This window comes from Ceratotherium simum, chromosome 21 (genome assembly GCF_057802395.1).
Source record: "Ceratotherium simum simum isolate JZ-2026a chromosome 21, ASM5780239v1, whole genome shotgun sequence".
NCBI lineage: Eukaryota > Metazoa > Chordata > Mammalia > Perissodactyla > Rhinocerotidae > Ceratotherium > Ceratotherium simum.
Genome location: NC_141920.1, coordinates 31,113,631 through 31,136,655, shown reverse-complemented (window position 1 = coordinate 31,136,655; position 23,025 = coordinate 31,113,631). Strand labels below are relative to the sequence as shown.

At 53.8% G+C, this 23,025-nt stretch overlaps 2 protein-coding genes across 9 annotated transcripts in view; both read left to right on the top strand.

Moving 5' to 3' along the window:
- Positions 1-3,865, top strand: part of UBOX5 (U-box domain containing 5) — a 37,338-nt gene extending 33,473 nt beyond the window's left edge. For 6 of the 8 annotated variants that reach the window (XM_087445528.1, XM_014790120.2, XM_087445532.1 and 3 more), the window contains 2 exons: positions 202-363; positions 3,117-3,865. In XM_087445528.1, coding sequence (XP_087301654.1) covers positions 202-363; positions 3,117-3,325 — 371 coding nt within the window. In that variant the 3' untranslated portion in view covers positions 3,326-3,865. The remainder of the gene's footprint in view (positions 1-201; positions 364-3,116) is intronic. The other 2 variants (XM_087445533.1, XM_087445534.1) reach the window with 2 other exon arrangements.
- A 15,198-nt stretch (positions 3,866-19,063) lies between these two features.
- AVP (arginine vasopressin) lies at positions 19,064-21,073 on the top strand. The gene is made up of 3 exons (XM_087444896.1): positions 19,064-19,183; positions 20,486-20,687; positions 20,853-21,073. The coding sequence occupies exons 1-3, from the start codon at positions 19,064-19,066 to the stop codon at positions 21,020-21,022; spliced, it is 492 nt and encodes a 163-aa protein (XP_087301022.1). The 3' UTR covers positions 21,023-21,073.
- The last annotated feature ends 1,952 nt before the right edge of the window (positions 21,074-23,025 follow it).

Genomic DNA, 23,025 nt, shown 5'->3' with positions numbered 1-23,025 from the left:
AAACTGCGAGGGTCATCAGGGCTTTCCTCTCTGTATTCTGGCATCACAAATCACTAGTAGACGTTAGGGAGAACTTTCTTTACATTTGTATCTACTTGAAGTTGAAAGTGCTGTTTTTGTAGTCCTCGAGGACTTTGGGTTTTGGTCATCATCTTTGCTGAACCTCTCTCTGGATATTGTGGTCTGTGGATCTCTCGACAGGTCCAGTGTCCCATGAGCAGAAGCTGTCACAAAGCTTGGAAATTGCCTTGACATCGACTCTTGGCTCCATGCCCTCCTTCACGGCTCGGCTGACCAGGGGACAGCTCCAGCACCTCAGCACAAGAGGGAGCAGCACTTTCTGGAGGCCAGGCACAGGCTCGGGTAACATGGGCCCCGTCCATCTCCTTGGAGCCCTCGAACGGAATGCTGGACATGCCTCTGGGGCTCTGTGGACCTCCATGCCCAGCCTCCTTAGCTCTTAACACCCAGGCCTGAGAGGAGAACCCAGTCTCTTTCCTTTTCCAGGGGGAGTTGAGGGGCTACCTGTGAAGTTTAACTCTTCACAAGAAGGGCTTTCTTTAGTCAACTCTTAGTAATTCTGTGGACTTAGGGCCTGACTACTCTCTGCTGTGTTTTTTGGTAAGATCTAATGTTAATTATTCTATCCTGAGGACTTTTGTTTGTTTGTACTTTCTAGTTATTTTTCTTGACTAGTCTGTCTCCTGTCTGACGTCTGGGGTACTTTATGTAAGTGTGGAGGGATTTGGGGTTGAGTATGTCATCTTCCTCTCTTCCTGTTAACATTTTCTTAGTTGTAGAAAAGTACGGTGGTAGCTTACTGAGCCAATTTTTGCGTAAAATGAACCTGGGACCACTTTGGATGATAGAATTGATTAGGATATAAAGTGAGAGGATCTGACTAGAATGCTGGGGCATTTTCTACAAGATGAAACCTGGTGGGACTAACGATGAGCCGTGCACTTGCTTCCTCCTGCCTATCTAGAGCCAGTCTCGTCTCTTGTCTGGATCCCAGGCTATCTTACTTTGTCTGCCTCTCCTCCTCTTTACCTCCTCTTGCCCCACCTCCGTGTCTCTCTGATTGCGTTTCCATCCTAACCATCCCCAAGAACCTGTCTTGTCTAAGTGACCAGTGATTTCTGTGACCGCAAATACAGTGGCCACTTATCTTCTCAACAGCTTCTGATGTGGCTAACCAGCCCCTCCTTCCTGAAACACCTTCTCTCTTGGCCTTCTAGATGTTACGTTCTTTGTCTCCCCATTTTCAGCAGCCCCTCTTCAGTTTCCATTGCCAACTCTTCTCCTCTTCGAGACTCTGGTCCTGGACTCTGTGCTCTTCTGTCACCCAAGTGAGAACCCACTTGGCCAGTGACTGCCCATGTTCACCTATAGCTCTTGCCTCTCCTTGGGGCTCAGATCCCAACTTCCCTGACAGCTGCTTGGTGCCTCTGCATGGGAAACTCATGGATGTCTTGAGTGAACATTCTTTTTTTTTTTTTATATAATTTTTTTTTTTTTTTTTTCCCCCAAAGCCCCAGTAGATAGTTGTATGTCATAGCTGCACATCCTTCTAGTTGCTGTATGTGGGACGCGGCCCCAGCATGGCCGGAGAAGCGGTGCGTCGGTGCGCGCCCGGAATCCGAACCCAGGCCACCAGCAGCGGAGCGCATGCACTTAACCGCTAAGCCACGGGGCCGGCCCATTGAGTGAACATTCTAACTCAGAACTGCTGTCTGCCCTCCAAAGGTTGCCCTCCACTGCCTCCCATCATCCCCATCACAGATAGAGAGTGGCATCTTCTACTCTTTGGTCAGGCCTCTAACGTGGAGGTCATACTTGGTTTCCCTCCACATGCTTATCTGACATTCTGTTCATCATCAAGCCCTGTTTGTGTTCTTCCAGAGTAGATCTCACAGTGGTCCTCTCTGCTCCACTGCCCATGCTACCACCCTGGCCCCAGCTCCTGCACTGCTCCCCCAGACTCCTGCAACAGCCCCTACTGCCCCCCTCCATAGTCACGTGTCTTATAGGAGCCAGAGAGGTCCTCTTGTAATGTAACCAAGTCATGGTACTCCTCTTCTTAGAATCTCTCCAGCACATCCCATTGAATTTGAGTAAAATCTAAACTGCTGCCTGTGAGGTCTTGCATGCTCCAGCCCCCATCCACCCTCCTCTGCGGTCTCCTCTGAAGCCACACCTTACACATCACACCTGTGTGTCTTTTCTCTTTCTTTAATGGACCGGCCGTTCTTTGTACTTGCTGTCCTTTGCACTCTTTTCATGGCTGGCCTCTTTTCATTCTTATGGCACTTCCCCCCAGGAGCCCATCCTTGGCCTCTCCAGAGGGATGTGGATTGGGGGAGAAAGAGCAGCCTCCTTAGGCAAAACCCCGAGAGCAGGAAGATCTGTGGGTGCAGCTTGGGGAGGGGGGTGGCAGGACCTGCCGCCCATGGCCCTCATTCAGGAGGCCCCATGGGAAGCATGGAAGGAGAGAGAGCCTGCCACACAAGAAGGGGATTGATAGGCCCGGGGTCGGGGGAGCTTCCGGGCTGCAGGACTGAAGAGAAGCAAGCACCAGGCTCAGCAAGCAGGTCTGCTGCAGACAGACCTCAGCCCTGTCCCTCTCATGACCTCCCTTCCCCCTTGACCTGCCCAACCCTGGAACACTAGACCATTTTCTGCTTTTTCCTTTTCTTGTCACATCTCACCGTTCTTGCAATTTATCAAGGTTGTCAGGGTGAGCTTGTGCCTTGCTCTGGCCTTGGCAGCCCCTTCAGAATCCAAGAGCATAATAAAATGCTGAAGTACCTCTTGCTGGGAGACCAAGAGGAAGGGCCCAGTACTACCCAGCTGTACTCGGAAGCCAGCTTTTCTTGAGCATTCACGGGCGCATTGAGATTTGATGATCGAGAGGAGGCCTCTCAGGTTCCCTGGCACCCTCTCCTCCCAGATCAGGCAGAGGCAGCCTAGGGAGGGATGAAGCCAGGCTGCTGCAGGGGTGTAGGGTGGGGAAGCTTCTTGTCCCACTCCAGGCACGTGCCCTGCCTCCATGATGGAGCCTGGACCAGGGGGTAGCTTTCCTTAACCCTGGCCTCTTTTCCTCCCTGATTTACCAGAGCAGCCTGGGAGCGTCCTGGGCCCCGAGTGCACCTCCTGCAAAAGAGTGTTTTCTCCCTACTTCAAAAAGGAACCCGTGTACCAGCTTCCCTGTGGCCACCTCCTCTGCCGGCCCTGCCTGGGTGAGAAGCAGCGCTCCCTGCCCATGACATGCACAGCCTGCCAGCGGCCAGTTGCCAGCCAGGACGTGCTGCGAGTCCACTTCTGAGTGACCAGCCTCAACCTGAGAAGACCCATCACTGGGAGGAGCTGAGGGAGAGCAGGAGTGGGGGTCGCAGCTCCCCTGAGGTCTGGCCAGGTCCCAGGCACAGAGAGGCTTCTTCTTCCCTGAGGGCTTTCCCTTTATCTCTTCCCACAGTGTAGCACAGGCCGAGAGTGAAGGGTGGAGAAGGGAGCACTCCACTCCTGCTCAAGTGGCAATAGGATAACAAAGCCATAGTTTGGGCTGGGAGGGATGAGGGAGATGTCCCTGCCCTCCTGTGCCTCCCTGCCACCCCCTTCCAGAGCCCAGGGCCTGCTAGAGCCCGCCCCACCCTGCTGAGGGCACCCCAAGTTATCTGCACCACCACCCCTATCCTGCAGGGTGGATATGAGTGGAGCACAAAGACTGTGGCTCGGGATCTCAAAGACAGCCTTCTCCTTCAGTGTCACCCAAAAGTGGACCATGGCGGAGGTCTGTGGAGTGAATGACTCAGCCCCCCAACTGGCAGACCACTCCGAGCCTTAATAAAGCAATGGTTGACGTCCACTGTGGGCTTGCTGGCAGAGTGCTTGTCTGTGTCGTCATACTCCTGTCCCCCACTTGCACCCACACAAAGTGGGACTGTCACAGGGCAGCAGTGAGCAGTCACTGCAACCCCATCAGGCTATAATTCAGGTCAGTGGCCTGAAGAGACAAGAAGTCGCATTTTCAGATGTGTCTCGTGTGAGGGTGTGCAGGTGGGTGTGCACGCGGGTGAGGAGGGTCAGGCAGCCTCTCACACTGGGGCCAGCACGTGCTCAGCTGCGTGTGGCGGAGCTGGCTGCGCTGCCCTCTAAGGGAAAAGGCACCGTTTTCTGCAGGGGGCCCATTTCAGGAAAACTACTTGGTTATAGGCTGCCTTTTATTTTTCCATTCAAAATTTAGTTTTATGGAGTCCCAGAGGGAAAATATGTATTCCTACAACCGTTTACTGTAAGGAGTAGATTCTAGTCACTAGAAGAATGTTGGTGAGAAAATACACTGTGTTATTCCCTATTCTTTTCTGAGCACGTTTGGGAAGGAGCAGCCCAGTGATACTTCATAGTTTATCCTTGAGATTTCATCACAGGCCCCGGTGTACAGGCTGTGGGGGGGGTCCCTCCAGCTGCCCAGGAATCGGAGCCGCCTATTCTCCCTCTCCTCCCACAGGCCTGCTGGCTCTGCTTCGCTCAGGTGGACACCCAGGGATGGAGGCTGGTGTTCTCTCTGGCTTCCGTGCTTTGCACAAAGGACAGAGAGAACTATAGTCCTTATACTGACGGAGGAAGGAGGGAACTTACTAAAAATTCAGATTCTTGGTCTCCAGTCCAGACCCAAGAATTTAGAGATCTGGGGTTGGAGTTAGAGAACCTACCTGTTTGAGAGTTCCTAGGCGGTTTGTATGTCCCCAGAGGCAGCTGCGGAGAGGCCTCAGCATCCTTCCTTCTGCCTTCCCTTGACATGACAACCTCACAGGAGACTTTGGTACCTGCGTTTTGTGGGGCACGTGCCCTTTCCTCTCCTGTATCGTTTACTCAACACAAAGGCTGTTTGGGACCTGCAGCCCAGGGCCCTCTGAGAGCAAGAGGCTGGGCCATGGCCCTGAGGCTTTGTAAGGCAGGGCCCTGGTGGCTGTCTACAGATCTCCATCCCCGAGGTACAGAGGGAGACCATGCCTATGTCCTAGCTGTCCTCCCTGTAGGGCCAAGGCCCCAGCTCTCAGCCCTCACAGGCGCTGGGCCGTGCTCCTTGCTGCTGTCACCCTCCAGCCCAGGGGGCAGGCAGAAGGGAGGGCCACTCAGAAGTAGTTCTAAAAGTAGAAGAAGTAGAAGAACCAAATCGCTAGGAAGAAGATGAGCAGCTGATCAGTGCTTGCAGAGTATTGCATCTCCTGGCAGCCTGGCCACAGGGCCCTACAGCACTTGGCTCCTGGGGCCAAATAGGCACCCCCATCCCTAGGCCTGCCCTGCTTTCTCCTCTGGGTCTCCAGCTTGAGGCCACTCAGCTGCTGGGTGCTTTTCCATTACCCAGAAACCCGGTCCTCTGCCAGCTGGGTTGCTGTAAGTAGGTCTGCAGACAGAGACCTGCTCCTGGAGGAAACCGCCTGCCCGGCTTCCAGGCTGCTGCTCACCTCCTGCCTGCGGTATTGTGATTCCGGGCTGGTTGCCATTGTGATGGACACTGGGAGGGGCGGTGCTGCCTCAGGCTGAACTGGCCCCCTCTGCCCTCAGGTTCCTGCCCAGCCTGCACTAGCCTGCCTGGCCTCTCAGCCCGCTTGCATAGGCAGGATCTCCTTCCAGTTCTAGGTTGGAATTGGCTGGGTTGGGAGTTGGCCAAAGATGCACTGTCTGGTATAGTAGCCACCAGCCACATGTGGCTATTTAAATTAATTAAATAAAGTTTAAACCTAGTTCCTCAGTCACACCAGCCTCATTTCAAGCATTTAATAGTCACGTGTGCTAGTGGCTCCCTGTTGGACAGCAGAGATAATGTTCCACCATCGCAGAAAGTTCTGCTGGACCAAAGTAGGAACTTGGTGAGACTGGCCCTTGGCGTTCCTCTTACCTCTAATGAACCTGTCTGGTGAAGTAGGGGGGACCCCCACCCTCCATGGGGGTGGGGGCTTATAATGGAGAGCAGGCTAATGGGGCAGGGAATCAGGTGTGCTTGAACCTTGCCTGCCACCCGTACCTCCACCCTGCTGTAATGCACCCCCTCCATTACAAAGAGGTGCTGTGGCACCAGGGGGATGGCAAGATATCTCCAGAATGGCACAGGGGTGAGGTGAGGAGGAAGGAGGAGGAGGCAGCCCTGTGGCGCTTGGCAAGATTTGTGCCAATAACAAGATGATGCTACCCATAACCATACAATCAAGAGATGACCAAACATTTTCAGTTTTTCCCTCTTAATATTCTTCTATAAGGAAAAAAATGTATGTGTACATACTGTGTGGTTCTCTTGCCTGTTACTTCTCTTAACAATATTGCATGGACATTTGTCCTTGTCATTAGACACTATTCTTATTATAAAGATCATTTGGAAGAACAAGCCAGAATAACCAGGAAAACCCTGAAAATGAAGAACAGTTTGGGCTGGGTATGGGAGAACTAACCCGTGAATACACAGACAGACCAGTGAAACGGAATTAAAAATCCAGAAACAGAACCAGGTGCGTATGGAACTCCAGTGTCCTTCCTGTAACGGCAGCATCAGCAAGGAGGAGGAAAGACAGACCTTCCGGTAAGTGGTGCTGGAGTCACTGGAAGAATGAAACCATCTAAGAACTAGAAGAAAATGGAAAATGAGCGAATTCCTGTAAACCTGGGAGTGAGGAAAACTTTCTGATTAAAAAATCCAGATATAGTAGGGGAAAAATTGATAAATTTGACTACATAAAATTAAAACCAAAAACCCTCTTACATAGCAAAAAAAAAAAAAAGCCACCATTAGCAAAGTAAAAACAAATTCCAAGCTGGGAAAATATATTTGTAACTTGTACTACAATGGTTAATATCCCTATTATATAGCTCCTAAAAATAAGAAAGATTCACAAAGATATGCAAATGGCCTTTTAAATATGTCAAAAGTTGCTCAATCTTGCTCATAATATGATGAAATAAAAATGATTCTGAAATACCCTTTCTTGTTTAGCAGATTGGCACAAATTTCAAAATTTGGCCACAATCTGCTGGTGAGGCTGTGGATTAACAGGTGCTGATGTACACTGCTGGTGGGAATGCAAGGGGTACAGACCTCTGTGGAGGGGAATGTGACAATACCTAGCAAAGTTACAAATGCACGTACCCTCTGACCCAGCCATCCCACTTACAGGATTCAAGCCCAAAGATCCCCTGGCAAAAATATGAAAAGAACAGTTCTAGCCCCACCAGCCAGCAGCCTGAGCAGTTAGGGCTGGTCTTTGGGGAGCTCAGGAGCCGTGTCACCACCCGTGGAGGAGCCAGCCGTGTCCAGAAGATGGGCCCTGGAACAAGTGGTTTACACATACACGATTTAGCGTATATTTTATTTTATTTTATTTTTGCTGTGGAAGATTCACCCTGAGCTAACATCTGCTGCCAATCATCTTCTTTTGTTTGGTATGTGAGCTGACAGACGAGTGGTGTAGGTCTGTGCGTGGGTACCTAACCCAGGCCGCCGAAGCAGAGCAGGCTGAACTTAACCACTAGGCCACCAGGGCTGACCCTGATTTTGCATATATTATCAAGGAGATTATAGAGACTTGGAAGGCCATCCATGTGTATTAAAAAAACTTTTGCATTCAAAAGTTTAGAAAAAAGTTTCTATGTATTGAGCACACAGGCATCGTGAAGTGCCTTATGTGTATTATCTCATCTAATCCTCACAACTCTTAGAGGAAGGAGAAAGCGGAGGCTCAGTACCATGAAGAGTTCATCTGACTGATTCCAAGGCCACCAACTCTTAACCCCTGAGATGCTCTGTAGGTAGCAGAGGCTGGCAAAGAGCAGACTCAAGTCCCCTCTACAGGGGTGGCCTGAATGTTGTCACTGCAGGGCCTCTAAGGATCCCTCCTTTGAACAAGGGCCTTGCACAGGGCACAGGGGCACCACAAGCACTGATCTGTGGGAGACCACCCAACTCCATGACCCATAGGAACCTCTCCACTCAGATCCCAGTCCACCATGCAGTCCGGAACCAGAGGCACAAAAACGTCTAATTATGGAATAACAACTGATGACTAAGCTACCACACAGCTTTTGAAAATTCAAAAATATTATAACTCTAGACATAAAAATAAAAGATGCTTTCGACCCAATAAAGACTCAGTAGAGTTAACGTCATGTAAATGGATAAATCTGGTTGAAATGTGAATGGAAAAGTACCCATCACATGCACTTACTGAAAGAGGAGGGTGTGGGAAGGAGCAAGGAGCCAGACAGGGAAGGAGCAGAGCGGCTCTGGAGGGCCTCTGGCAGGCTGCGGCCAAGGGCAGTGGGTACTAGATCCTACCAGAACCTACGGAGATGTGGTTGCCACACTGCAGAGAGCAATCCCATTTGTGTGATATGTGCAGCTGAGGGAGATGGAGTTTGAAAGAGAAACTGGGTGATTGGGAAACAGTAACCAAATAAGCCCTGCATAGTCCTGGAGGAGTGGGAAGGCATGATGGATGGACAGACTTGGGGACAGCCCCAGGAAGGTGTCAGGAGGCAGAGGCAGGAGGAAGGAGGAAGGGGGGCTGCTGACACCCTCTAAACTGGTAGGGAGAACTGAGTTTGAAAAGAGAAGAGGGAGAGAATCAGGTGGGGAAGGCAGAGACACAGGCTGCACCCCCTCCCACGATTCCTAATACCCTCCCCTTGGGCTCAGGGCCCAGACATCAACTGTGACTCAGCTGATGAAATGCAACCCCATGGCTCATTAATTAGGAAGCCTGTAATTAGCCTGTCTCAGAAACCAGGATCCTCCAGAGAGAACCCCTCTCACCTGCCTTCCTCTCCCTTCAACCCAAATGATGAGATCAGGCTGGGGGGGATCTGGCCCCTGGGAATGAGGAAGGGGAGAGGGAGCAGGAACACCAGGGGAAATGAGATGCCGGGCACGTATTTGTGCATGAGATGGCCTTGGCAAATTGACCTTTCTAACGAGATGATGGAAATGACTGTCAGTGCCTTAAATCCTGAAAATTTCCCTGACTTAAGAAACCTGGGGGTAGGTGTGGGGCGAGGCCTGGCTGGATCTGCTCGAGCTTGGTCTGTATAATGCCCGCACAGCTCTGACCCATGTGGTTCGGTCTTAGTGATCCGGAGCAAAAGAAACACAGATTCAGCAACCAAAATGCCATTTCACACTGTGATGTTAACTCAGCAACTCGCCTTAAAATTCCTGTTTCAGCCTCCAGTCTGCCTCCCGCATTACTTCTCTGCAGCTGCTATTCCAAACCTTAGTCTTCCTCATTTCCTCCTGACTTCTCATCACTGTGACTATTTTAAATGATTGGTGGCCAATTATTTGGCACTACTCTCATCCAAAGGGGCACTCTGCTCCTTCCCCTGACTCTGGACAGGCTTGCAGCTGCTTCGTCCAATCGAGTGTGGCAGCAGTGACCCTATGTGATTTCTGAGGCTGTCATAAAATGCCACTTCTGCCTTGTTTGCTGGAACATTCACTCTTAAAGCCCTGAGCCACCATGCAAGATGTCTGACTGTCCCGAGGCCACCAAGCTGTGAGAAGCAACACAGAGAGGCCACAGGTAGGCAGGAGTTCCAGTTGGCAGCCCCAGCCGAGCCTAGCCTTTGGGTCATCCCTGCCCTGGTGTCCAGGCATGTGACTGAAGAAGACTCCAGAGGATTCCAGCCCCTAGCCATTCACTCTTTCCAGCGGAGACCCCACACAGTGTGGAGCAGAGAAAAGGTGTCCTCGCTGTGCCCCATCTGGACTCCTGACCTTCAGAATCCATAAGCATAATAAAATGGTGGTGGTTTGTGTACTGCATTTTGGATTGGTGTATTACACAGCAGTAGTAACTGGAACAACCACAAAATCCTAGACAACTGCTATAGAGGGGCTGGGGAAAAAGGGGGAGAAACCAGGAGGGCAGAGACAGACTCCTCTTAGCAGAGAGGGGAGGGGAGAGCCTGAAAATGTCCCTATGCCAATACTTCATATCCTGACAAACACCTGACTGTGGGCAGTTAGCACAGATGGAGGACCCTGAGGCTACCCGGGGCTGACCAGCACGCTAACTCCGTCATTTACTGAAGAGCCAGTGTGGGGACCATTGCAGGGTCCTGGGGACACATTGATGAAAGGAACACTGTCTAGTGGTGCGGAGAGACAGGGAAACAGTGAATAAAGCATTTCTAGGGTACCACATCGACCTGTAGGAGGAGGTCAGTTCTGCTAAGGTTAGGGGTGGGGGAAGGAATGATGGGATTCTGATTCTGATTCCTGAAAAATATCTCAGTGGATTTGGGTGAAGGGTACATCACCCCTTCATAATATCACCCTGGTTTTCTTTCAAGGCATTACCCTTTCTCCAGTGGATACTATCTGAGGGAGCTTTATTCAGATGCCTGAGGGATGGGCACAAGAGCCAAGCGAAGCCAAATAGACACCCCTCCCTGGAATGTGAATCTGAGCAGAGGGACAAGACTGGAGGCACTTGAAGTCATTCTATAGTGGACACTGTTGATGCTGTGCCCATTTATCCCCCAGATGCTGTGGGCATTGGTTGCTAATGGCTTACAGCTGGTCTGTCTCCAGAGACTTGCCCTCAGCCAATGAAAGCTACCTCACCAAGAAAACGCCTGGGAGATTCACTCGCCACAACCTCCTTGACCAATGACTGAGTAATACTCAAACAAAAACAATCAACCCTCTTGCCCTGTGGTAGGGCAATTCTAGTGTGCCCCTCATACTCTGGAGCTCCCTGTGGGATCAGGCTGAGGCTAGACTCCAGCTGAGATGACATCTTTGCCTGGCTTCTTCCGCTGCCCGTCCAGCTCCACTCACTCCTGAGAACCCTCCCTCATAAGTCACATGTACAAGAAGCATCTTCTAGGGGACCTGACACATCCATTTCTTTTTTTTTTTTTTGAAGATTGGCCCTGTGTTAATATCTCTTGCCAATCTTACTCTTTCTTCTTTTTTCTCCCCAAAGCCCCAGTACTTTAGTTGTATGTCCTTCTTGTTTTTCTGTGTGGGACGCTGCCTCAGCATGGCTTGATGAGTGGTGAGTAGGTCCATGCCCTGGATCCGAACCGGCGAACCCAGGGCCCCTGAAGCAGAACTCGAGAACTTAACCACTATACCACCAGGCCAGCCCCGACACATCCATTTCAAGAGACTTCCTGGGTTCATGTTTTGTGCCCCTCCAGAACTATAGTTTCCAAGCCTGGTTCTCTAGCCTTCCCTTAAATGGTGAGCTCTCAATAGCCTTCCAGTAAATTCTTTTTGCTCAAATTTTCCAAACCTAATACAGAACACGAAGCCAAGAGTAGAGGACTAGCAACAGACTCTCAAGAACCATGAGGGGCATGTAGGATTGTCCAGGAAGGGCCAGAGGCAGTGAGACTAACGTTCATACTCTGGTCTGGACTCCAGTGTCCTGTAGCAGTGGGGACGAAGCAGCCGAGTCTTTGGAGCCATGTGCCTCCCAAGGGCAGGGTTCTGGGTCTGGCAGACTCGTCTGCTGCCACAGGATTTCAGGATTTGAGGGTTTCAAGGACCGGTAATGCCTAAGACCCAGACAAGAGAGGCCCTGGCCGGGCCCCATGCCTTAGAGGACCTGCTCTGGCCCTCCTTAGGGTGAGGCCAGGGGATATGCCCACCCAGAACCTGTACCCTGTGGGCTGCGGCCTAACTTTCCCCCGACTGTTTCTAGGGCTAGAGAAGTCCTCTTCCCTGGGTCTGCGCCCCAGATGGACCACCCCTCAGGTGTGCAGATGTGCTGTGTGGTGAAAAGGGGAGGCAGCTCGTGAGGTGCATAAGCGGAGCCTACACCCACAGGCTGGAGTGTCCCATGTGTGCGCGTCCTTCGAGATGTGGGACCGAACAAGGCTGCAGGGAGAGGCCACGCCCCCAACGAATTTAGGATAGAGTAGGTTTTATTTTTTGTGTGTGTGTGAGGAAGATCAGCCCTGAGCTCTTTTTGCTGAGGAAGGCTGGCCCTGGGCTAACATCCCTGCCCATCTTCCTCCACTTTATATGTGACGCTGCCACAGCATGGCCTGATAAGCGGTGTGTCAGTGTGCGCCCGATCCGACCAGGCCGCCAGCAGCGGAGCACGCACGCTTAAGCGCTAGGCCATGGGGCCGGCCCCAGAATAGATTTTATTTAACATTTTGTTAGCTTGACTTACAACTTTTAAATATTTGATCATATTTTACCCCAGTTCCCACAAAAGGTGGAGCTGATAGTTAAAAGCTTTTTATTATGGAAAATTTCACACATCTAGGAAAATACAGATTAGTATCATGAACTCTCATGTACCCATCACCCGGTTTCAGCACTTCTCAACTCAAGGCTCGTCTTGTTTCTTCCATACTTACCCTCACCCAGTCTGTCCCTCTCATATTATTTTGAAGCAAGTTAGGGTGTGTGACCCTGGACAAGCCACTGAGCCTCTCTGTACCACAGGGTCCTCCCATGTAAAGCCTGGAGCCTGTAGCAAACACCCTGTTTCTGGCTGGCAGACCTGTATGGAGCCTGGAGCCTGTAGCAAATACCCTGTTTCTGGCTGGCAGCCCCCCCACCTCCTCACTAACAGAATCCCATTTTGGCAGGGGCCTGTGAGCATGCCCATCCCCGGGGGGTGAACCTCAGCATCCAGGAGGGGCTCGGGAGTGGGGGCGCTGGGCAAGTTTCTCCTTCCTAAAAGACAGAGGCTCAGAGGAGGGGACCCATTTTGTGGCTGCCCCCTTTGCCATGAGGAGATACACTTAGACATGTGGAGGGTGCCAGAAGGGAGTAAGGAAGCCTGGGGTGACATCCCTGAACCCCCAGCCAGGCACAGGACCACCACCCTCCATCCTTGAATCCTAGTAAATTCGAAATGTCCTCATGGTTTAGTCACTGTTGGTGGGTTTTAATTTTATTTATTTATTTTTTCCCCCAAAGCCCCAGTAGATAGTTGTATGTCACAGCTGCACATCCTTCTAGTTGTTGTATGTGGGACGTCGCCTCAACATGGCGGAGAAGCTGTGCGTCCGTGCGCGCAGGGTATCCAAACCCCCGCCGCTAGCAGCGGAGCGCGCGGACCTAACCGCTAAGCCATGGGCCGGCCCCTGTTGCTGGGTTTTAGCACAGGCTCTGAGGCCTGCATTTGAATCCCAGGACTGCAGTTTATTACCCTTGCACCTGGACTCAACCTCTCTGTCCCTCAGTTTCCTGTCTGCAAATGAGGATAAAAAATACTTCCTCCTTCTTAGAGTTTTATGTGGATTCAAAGAGGAAATGTATGTAAAAAGCTTAGAACAGCTCTGGCACCTACTTAGTGCTGTGCACATTTTTGTTGTTGCCGGCGGTCAACATGCTCTACAGCCTGTGCGTCCTGCGTTATGTCCCGACCACACGAGCGCGCGCGCGCGCACACACACACGCTTGGATCCTGCTCCTTCACACCCTTGCACACAAGCTGTTTATCCCGCGAGGTGTGCCCTCCCCGGCCCCTCTTCCCGGAACTCCCCATTCAACCTTCATCCCCATTCAACCTTCATCCCCAAACCACAGGCACCGAATGAATGCACGGGGAGCACCCCTGCGCGGAGGCGTCCGCTTCCCGCCCGCCCGCAAGGCCCTTCCTTGACCCCGCTCGGCGCGCGGCCGCTCTGCGCCCATTCCGCCGACGGGAGCGCGGCGCCGCTGGGCCCGGGGCCGGGCCCTGGGATGAGGCCGGTTTCCTCCGTCCGCCCAGGCCGGGCAGGGCGGGCCGGGGGTGGGGAAGCCGGGGCCGCGGGGGCTGTGGCCGCCTCTCTCTGCTCCAGCGCCGCGGCCCGAGCCCGGGACGGCGGCCGCCCCCCGCCCGCGCGGCTGATGGCCCTGAGTGATGCTGGCGCCGCGCTCCCCGGGGCGCCGCGCTCATACGGCTCTTAGCAGTCCGGGCACAGCTCGCCCGCCGCCGGCCCGCGGGCCTCATTAGAGCCGGCAGGCGCAGGCACCGTGCGCCCAGGCCGCGCCGCCCAATTTGTGGCTCGACCCCCGCCGCCACTCGCCGGCCCCGTCGGGTCCCTAAGGCCCACAAAGCTTCCTGTCGTCTTCCGACTTTCGCTTCTGCTCCCCCCAGCCCACGGGCATTTCTTGCCCTTTAGTCTGGCTGCTGCGTGGAGGGAGGGCATGTGGACATCCCCTGGCTCTTCCCCAGCCCAGCAAAGGGGGCAACATCTGTCGCCTCCGGGACAGCAGCCATTGTCCCCAGCGGGTGCGCAAGGCCGGCCTCGCAGGACCTGGAGCTGGAGCTCAGAGTCCCCAGATGTGAATCCAGCCATCTTGCCGCTCTACGGGCTTTTACTATAGAAAAGAGTCTGTTAAAAACATTTTTCCTAGTTTATTTTGCTTTTTATTTAGGTTTTTTCTGCAAGTAAGAATTTTTATGAGGTCTTTTCCTTTCTTCTTTCTTTTAAGCTTAATGCAATCCCTTCTAGAGAGCTGATAAATATTCACGGTTAGCTCCCCCATTTGATTAAGGAGTGAGGGCTTTTTTTTTTCTTACTCTCCGTGTGGGTCCATTTCAGTTGCATCCCTGTAGCCTCAGGACCAGCCTTCTCGCGTCCGTTATCCGGCTCTGTGCACCCTCTCGGACTCAATTCAATAAGCAGATCTTGGGCTCCTGCAAGTTTTCCTCACTTTTGTCACCTCTTCATAGTTTTACAGAGCATTTGTGTGTCTATACTGTCCAGGGTCCTCGAGTCAGACTAATGGAAAACAGGCGAGAAGAGAAGCTGTCCTTGCTGCTGGCAGCAGAGTCCGTTTGAAAATGAGACCAGGGCCGGCCCGTGGTTTAGCGGTTAAGTGCGGAGCGCTCCGCTACTGGCGGTTCAGAATCCGGGGGCTGCACCCACGCACCGCTTGTGCGGCCATGCTGAGGCCTCCTCCCACACACAGCAACTAGAAGGATGTGCAGCTATGACATACAACTATCAACTGGGGCTTTGGGGAGAAAAAAAAAAAGGAGGAGGATTGGCAATAGATGTTAGCTCAGAGCCGGTCTTCCTCAGCAAAAAGAGGAGGATTAGCATGGATGTTAGCTCAGGGCTGATCTTCCTCACAAAAAAAAAAAAAGAAAGAAAGAAAATGAGACCAACTCCTTTTCCGACAGGTAGCAGGGGTGTCATATGGTACAGACACTGGGCTGACCCTGAAAAAAGAGGAATAAGAAACAGGAGTGGGGGGAACGAGGCAGTTAACTGTTACTTGTTCTCAGAAAAGATGGTCTAAGGGTAAGGAAGTACTTTAAAGAACATTCTAAGATTTGGGGTTTAATCTCGAGGCTTGCAACTCTTTGTTATGTAAAGATTTCAGAAAATATTAACCCTTTATAGTACCTTCATCTGATTCCCTTAAGACCTCAGTGAGATAGGAAGTGGGGTTAGTGCATCAAGCAAGTAACCTTGGGAACAGACGCGACTTGCCCAAGGTCACACAATAACTCCCTGGAGAGCTGAAGCTAGTACTCAGGGCTCCCCTCTCTCCCTCCCTTCTTTCCATAATTTATTGAAAACCCACTGTGTGGGTTTTCTCTCACACTGTACCAGGAGTGAGACTACAGTATGGAACAGAAAGATGGAATCCTTTCTGCCCTGGGGCTTTCATTCTAGAGGGCGGACAGCCATACACACACCAAAGGATAAAGAGACAAACAAATGACCTGCAAGTGGTAGTAGGTGCTATTAAACCCATCAACATAGACCCAAGTTAGGAAATAATTGAGGTGGGGGTGAGGGATGCTCCAGGAGGGTGGCCAGGGACGGCTCCTCTTAGGAGATGACACTTAAGCAGCCAAGTGAACCCCAGGGAGGGGTGAGGGTAGGCGAACATTCTAGGACAAGGAAACAGCAGGTTTTGAGCTTCCAAAGCAGGTGCTGAAAGAAGCAGATAGATTTGAGATATATTTTAGAGGTAAGACTAACAAAGAGTGAGGGAAAGAGAAGGACCAGATCCTAGGAGGAGCGGATGGTTGGATGGTGGTGTGATTGCAGAGTTGAAGAACCCTGGGGGAGAGCAGGGGAGCAACTAAGAATCAGGAGATGAGTTTGACCATGTTAAGTTGGAGACACCAATCTTATTGGATATTCAATAGAATATCCAAGGGGAGGTGTCATTGGGCAGTGGTAACTACAAGTCTGGCGCTCGGGAGAGACGCCCAGGATGGAGATATGAATTTGGGAATCGTTAGTTTGTAGAAAGCATACAAAATCATGGGGTTAGAAGTGATTACCTAGGAAGAGGAGACGAGAAGGGATGCGGGACTGAGTCTTGGGATGCTCCAACATTTGGAAGTCAAGGTCAAAGAGGAAGAGCCAGAAAAGGAGACTGAGAAAGAACATTCAGAGTGGTGGAAGAAAAACCAGGAGAGTGTGGAGTCAGTGGAGCCAAATGAAGCATATTTTTAAAAAGAAGTGCTCAACTGTGTTGAATGCTGCTAGGGGATTACGTAAAATGAAGAGATAGACATGATCAGCCAATTTGGCAATTGGAGGTAATTTAAGACCTTGATGACAGGAGTTTCAGTGGACTAGTTTGGGCAGAAGCCTAAGTGAAGGGAGTTGAAGAGTAAATATTGACTTCTGGATAAAAATGGTAGATGGACCACAATGAAAACCGAGGCAATCACTAACTCCAGGGAACACAAAAAGTTGTTTAGTGATGGAAATGTCGTCATAATATATCACATGGCTTAGCTTGGAGGGCATATTTGCAGTCTTAACTCGTAATACTGATCTAACCGTTATGACATCATTATATCAAGAAAATGGTAGGTGGGATGGTACATCTGGGGGAAGGTGGGAAGGGACTGGAAAGAGCTAAATCCTGCCTTTTAAAATGATGTGTAAATCAAGATAATGAGCCGAGGTGTAGGATTTGTAAGGATGGAGAAGGTGTGAAGTATATATAATATAGAAAGCAAGTATAAAAGGCATTTGGGGTACCCAGAAGGTCCATGTTACATGTGAGGTGAGATATTTGCAATGCAGCAATCAGCACGGTAATGAGACTTTTTCCAGCCAGTGGGGGTTCCAAGAAGGTGGATATTGGGAGAAGCAGATCCTCTGGCATCTGGAGGTGGAGTTTGGGGGCTTCAAGGAGGCCCTAGTGTGGGAGGCAAGTCTTAGAACAATGATCCTGGTAGACATGGCTGGCAGAACACACATGTCCTGGCCTGTCCCAGGGCCTGAGCCCTTCAGGTAGTGTAGCCCCATCCCTTTTCAGGTGGTAACTTGGACATGAAGCGCAGAGAGGGTAAGGTGCTGGGCCAAGGCCACACAGTCTGGCCTCAACCTGCCCCCCAACCCACAGAGTCTCAGGAGGGCAATAGTTTGGACCCAGCTTCTTTTGAGGCCATGAATGCAATGAAAATGTTCCTCCTGGGTTAACCCAGGAAGCTACTCTCTCTGGAAAAATCTCTTCAGCTCTTAATAAGAGTAATGGTATTAATAACACAATACTACTATTAATTAACTTTACAGTGGTGCAGGTGCGTTTCTAAACCTCTTCTATATCACATGATTTCAGTCCTCACAACAGCCCTATGAGGTGGGTACTGGGATCTTCCCTACTTTACACTGGAGGAAAGGGAGGCACAGAGAGGTCAAGTGACCCGCCCAAGTCATGAAGTTTTGAGCACCAGAGGCCAGATTTCAACAGGCCATCGAGCTCCAGCATCCTCACAGCCCCTGAGGGGATGTTCCTGAAAAGCCTGCACCAGGTCCTGAGTGTGGGAGGCCCCCTCCCTGGGACTCCGGACCCCTCACAGCACTTGAGAGGCAGGAGGCAGCAGTGTTCCCTGGAGCTTCCTTGCAGCCCCCTGGCAAGAAGGCCAAGCGCCTGGGGGCTGGGACAGCTGGGGGCTGTGCAAAGCCTGAGAGGTGTGGGGTGGCCAGCCTGGGTCCAAGGACCAGAGGGGCATTCTGGTGGCCTGGGAGAGGGAGGCTTCGGCTCCTTCAACCCGCCAGCCTGGAGTCATGAATCAAAGGCTGCTTTCTCAGGCTGGGCCCATTTGACTGTGCCTTCCCTCCCTAGCCCCAAAGCCTCCATGTCCCCACTCCCACCCCAGGCCTGAGATGGTACCTGCCCTGGTCCCCACAAACTAGGGTCCTGTCAGGGGTAGGAATTGGGGAAGCTGGCTGTCAGGTTTTGTGGGGCTTTCCCCCAACCTTTGAACCTTACTGGGTCTGGATTTCTCTTTACCCCCATAGAAGGTCCCCCTCCCCCATGCTCCTGCCTGGGAGGGGAGTGATGGTGACATGACAAGAAACTGTCCTCAAAGCCCCCAGTCTCTGAGTCCCTGGACCCCGCTCCCCAGCTTCCCCCAGAAGCCTGCCCCACCCACTCTGTGGGAATAGCTCCCTGATTCCGTGTTGGTCCTTTCCCTCCACAACTGCAGCGGCCTGGTCCACGGGCTGCAGGCAGCAATTTCCTTTCCTGGGGCAGCCAGGACAAAGCCCTCTGTCCCCACCACCTTGGGTGTGTGCCGTTCTTGGTCACTTGTCCTCTCACAGGGCTAACCCTCCCGATGGGGTCCCACACACCTGACTGTCCCCTGCCCTGCCACTCCTGGGACAGGGCCTGACCCTGGGAACCCCCCTACCCCTTTCTCAGGGGGCTGTGTCAGGGGACAGGGCTCACTGACCCCCGGCCTCTTCTGGGGGATAGCTTGAAAGCCAGAAAGCTTGGAGACGGTCTCCAGGCGACCCCCGACTGTCCCTCTCCCTGAGTCCAGAGAGCCGCAATCACAGTCTCGGCAGCTCCTGTCACACTGTGCCACACCGCTGCCAATGACAGCCTGGAGGCCGGTACCCCTCCCCCACCACCTCTGCACAGACAGGCCCACGTGTGTCCCCAGACGCCTGAATCACTGCTGACGGCTTGGGACCTGGCGGCCGTGGGCTCCTGGGGAGCCACAGGGGAAGGGGGGTGGCGGCCACGTCACCTCCAAGGGAACACCTGCGGACATAAATAGGCAGTCAGCGAAGGCAGCGCAGCACAGTCCACAGAGCAGCATCGCTCACTGTGCCCACCTGCGCCAAGATGCCCGACACCATGCTGCCTGTCTGCTTCCTTGGCCTGCTGGCCTTCACCTCCGCTTGCTACTTCCAGAACTGCCCGAGGGGCGGCAAGAGGGCCATGTCCGACCTGGAGCTGAGACAGGTACAACTGTGGCCCGTCTCAGGGCTGCCGGGAAGGGGCAGAGCCCCAGGGCTGGCACCACAGTGCAGGGGCTAGGAAAGAGGGACGTTGCGGGAGAGGCAGGCTTTAGGGGAGCGCCCAGCAGAAGAAGGGAGGCTTGGCATGGCGGGGTAGAGGGGACCAGGCTGCCAGGCAGGCTAGGATAGGCTGTAGGGTGTCCTGGACACTGTCCCCATCCAGGCAAGGGATGCATGAAAGAAATGTTTCCCTAGTAACTGGGCTTGGGGCTGGATCCGGGAGAACCATGGGTGCCTCTCTTCCAGCACTGGCTGGAGCAGCGGAGGATCTGTCCCCCCTAGCATTCAAGGCCTTCCTCATCCAGCTCCCAGCCTCTCCAAGCCACAGGCTCCCCGGGCCCAATAATACAGAAGCTGGCCATTGCTCTGAGCTTGCCTGAGTGGGAGGTGTCACCCAAGCATCCTGTAAGGAAGTTCTGCTGGGTATCTAGCCCAATTCTCTCGTGCTGCATGTCCAATGGATTCCCCTTTATTCCATTTTCAGCAGAGCTGAAGGAAATCCAATCACTATGCTCAGTTCTGCCCAGGCTACAGGTGGCTCAATTTTGAGCTGTTGAACAAACTAGGGTGTGTCGGTGGGCAGCCCCCACAGACTCCCCTTCCCTCTGCTTGGTGCCTCACGCCCTCCTCGAGGGCTCAGGCCTCTGCCACCCACATGGTTAGTCCATAGGCAGGTGAGCAGAGGTCAGGGCCCCAGTGAGGTCTACCAGCCAGGAGTAGGGGAGTGGAGGGCAAGGCTGGAGAGCAGACAGCAAAGGGGAGGAAGGACCTGGTTGTGTTTTGGAGGGGGCGGGGCCCTCTCTGCATGGAGGGGTGCGGAGGGAGGTGCTAGAGATCCAGGTTGAGCCAAGGAGCAGGGGAAAAAGGTCTAGGTTGGGGGATGGTTGTGGGCAGCCGAGAGATGAGTGCAGACCACTGAGGCCCCAGAGCTGAGGAGGAAGCCCTCCCCCTTGCTGTAGCCCCTGAGAGACCCCTCCCTCAACGGAGCGGGGGGGATGCTGAGGGCTGTCACTGAGAGCCGGCCCTCAGTCACCTGAAAACCAAAGGAGTGTGGTCGATTTTGACTCCCCTCCTTTGACCGCTTCCGGGGCCAAAACAGCGCCAGAGCGAACCCGGTCCTCCGGGGCTCCTCTGCCGGCCCTTCCCCGCCCAGAGGGGCCCGGACTCCCCGCCCGCCTCGCGGGGTCCCCCGACTGAGCCCGGCTCGCCCACCCCGGCTTCCGGCTCACCCCTGCCCTCCCGCCAGTGCCTCCCCTGCGGCCCCGGGGGCAAAGGGCGCTGCTTCGGGCCCAGCATCTGCTGCGGGGACGAGCTGGGCTGCTTCGTGGGCACGGCCGAGGCGCTGCGCTGCCAGGAGGAGAACTACCTGCCGTCGCCCTGCCAGTCGGGCCAGAAGCCGTGCGGGAGCGGGGGCCGCTGCGCCGCCGCCGGCATCTGCTGCAACGACGGTGCGCGTCGGGGTGGCCTGGGGGCGGCGGGGTGGCCCGGGGCTGCCCAGGGCAGGCGGGGGTGGCGCCGGGCCGGGCGGGGCGGGCCGATCTGGGTCTGGTTCGGGGCGCCCGAGATGCGCCCACCCCCGGGGACGCCGCGCGCTCAGACCGTGCTCCCCGCAGAGAGCTGCGTGACGGAGCCCGAGTGTCGGGAGGGCGCCGGCTTCCGCCGCCGCGCCCGCGCCAGCGACCGGAGCAACGCGACCCAGCTGGACGGCCCGACCGGGGCCCTGCTGCTGCGGCTGGTGCAGCTGGCGGGGGCGCCCGAGCCTGCCGAGCCCGGCGTCTACTGAGCCCCCCGCCCCGCCCGCGCGCTCGCCCCGCTCGCCTTCCCAGCACGAAAAATAAACCTTTGTAAATGCACTGGCTGGTGTCTGTCTCCCTCTCTGGGGGTGGGGAGGGGAGTGGCGGGGAGGATGGGGCTCGGATACCCTCATCCCCCGCCCCAGCCAGTCCCAGGGATTTCGTGGGGGAAGAGGTCTTGGGCCAGCAGAGTTCTAGATGGAACTGGGGACCAGGCGACCTAGAGGGGTGAGGAGGGGAAGGGCCAGGACGAGAGTGGCCGTGGAGGGGCTGGGTCGGGGATCTTCCGGCAGAGGGATAGAAGTAAAGGCAGAGAGGGGGAAAGATGTGGGTGGACAAGACAGCAAGAGAGAGACAGATATAGCAGAACGATGGCGAGAGACATTGAGAGTGACAGAGAGAAGAGAGAGAGAAAGGTGGAAGGGGACGACAGCCAAGGAGTGACCAGGAGTTCCTGTCCCCATTTACATCCCAGGAGACTGAGGCACAAACAGCTTCAGGGACCCACCCAGGTCCCCAGATTCCCAGTTCACTGTCTACTTCATTCAAGGCTGTGCCTTGTGTGAGTGTGTATGTGTGGGGGGGCCGCAACATCACCCCAGAGCCAGCAGAGAGAGGGCCCCATGCTATCTGTCCGGGAGGAAACTAAGCTCCCCCCACTGGGGCCCCTCAGCGAGTGAGGGAGACAGAGCCCACTGAGAACCCAGCTACATGCCCCCCTGATCCAGCTACACAAACCACACACACACTCAGGCCAACACAGACGAGAGAACAATTGTTAGAGATGTGCTCTGTGATCCTTGACCACAGTCACAGATCTAGACCCTGAAATACACGTTCAGAAGCACAGACAGGGCTGGCTCGATGGCGCAAGCGGTTAAGTGCGCGGGCTCCGCTGCGGCCCGGGTTCCCTGTTCAGATCCGGGCGCGCACCGCTTGTCCCGCCATGCTGTGGCGGCGTCCCATGTAAAGTAGAGGAAGATGGGCATGGATGTTAGCCCAGGGCCATCTTCCTCAGCAAAAAGAGGAGGATTGGCAGATGTTAGCTCAGGGCTGATCTTCCTCACACACACACACAAAGCAGCACAGACACACCCAGAAAAACAGACACGACGATGGCCCGGCACATGTACACACTCGCACGTGTGCACACACACTAGGACCTTCCACCCTTCGACACGTGCAGCTCCAGGGCAGATGTCTGCTAGCATTTGGCTATTGCTCTTCTCTGTCCCTGTTTGTCCCCTCCATTCCATCTGTCCCTTTATCCCCTTTCCCCTCACTCCCCTCTCTTCCCCTGTCCCTCCAGCTCTTTGGCCTGCTCTTGCTTCTCTCCTTGTCCCCCTGCATCCCTCCCTTGCTTCTTCTGCCCGCTCACCCCTCCATTACCTCCCATCCTTCTCTCTCTGCCCGCTCTGTTCTCTGCTTCCTCTCCTTGGGATTTCTTGCTCCAGGTCTTGGAGCCACAAGAGGGTACATCTCCTGTGGAGTCCTCTGTTGATTTGGAGGCCAGAAGGGAGCACAGGTGGAGAGAAGTCACTTTGAGCTCTGACCCCAACACCCTGACTAGGGCAGAGCCTCGTGACTCAGTCTCAGTCAGCCCTGGCTGGGGTCTAGGCACCAAGCCAGGGTTGGGCTCTCTTCTGGTCTTAGAGCTCCACGATTCTCTCATCCCTGACCTGGTTCAGTGTCCAGCATGATTAAGACTAGTGGGTGTGTATGAGTGTGTGTGTGCGTGCGCGCGCACGCAGGAGCCCTGCCGGCTTTAATCCCTACCACAGCCTCCTGCCTCTGCCCTGGTGTGGCCCATTCAGGGCCAGTTCCCAGGTCTGAGAAGGGCTGGGGCAGGACCACACCAAACAGGAATTGAGTACGCCTTCCAGATGGAGGGAGGTGGGAAGGGGCAGCTGGTTTTTAAAAAATGGATCATAGTCCTGAATGTAAAATCTAAAACTATAAAACTTCTTGAGGAAAATATGGAGAAATTCTTTAT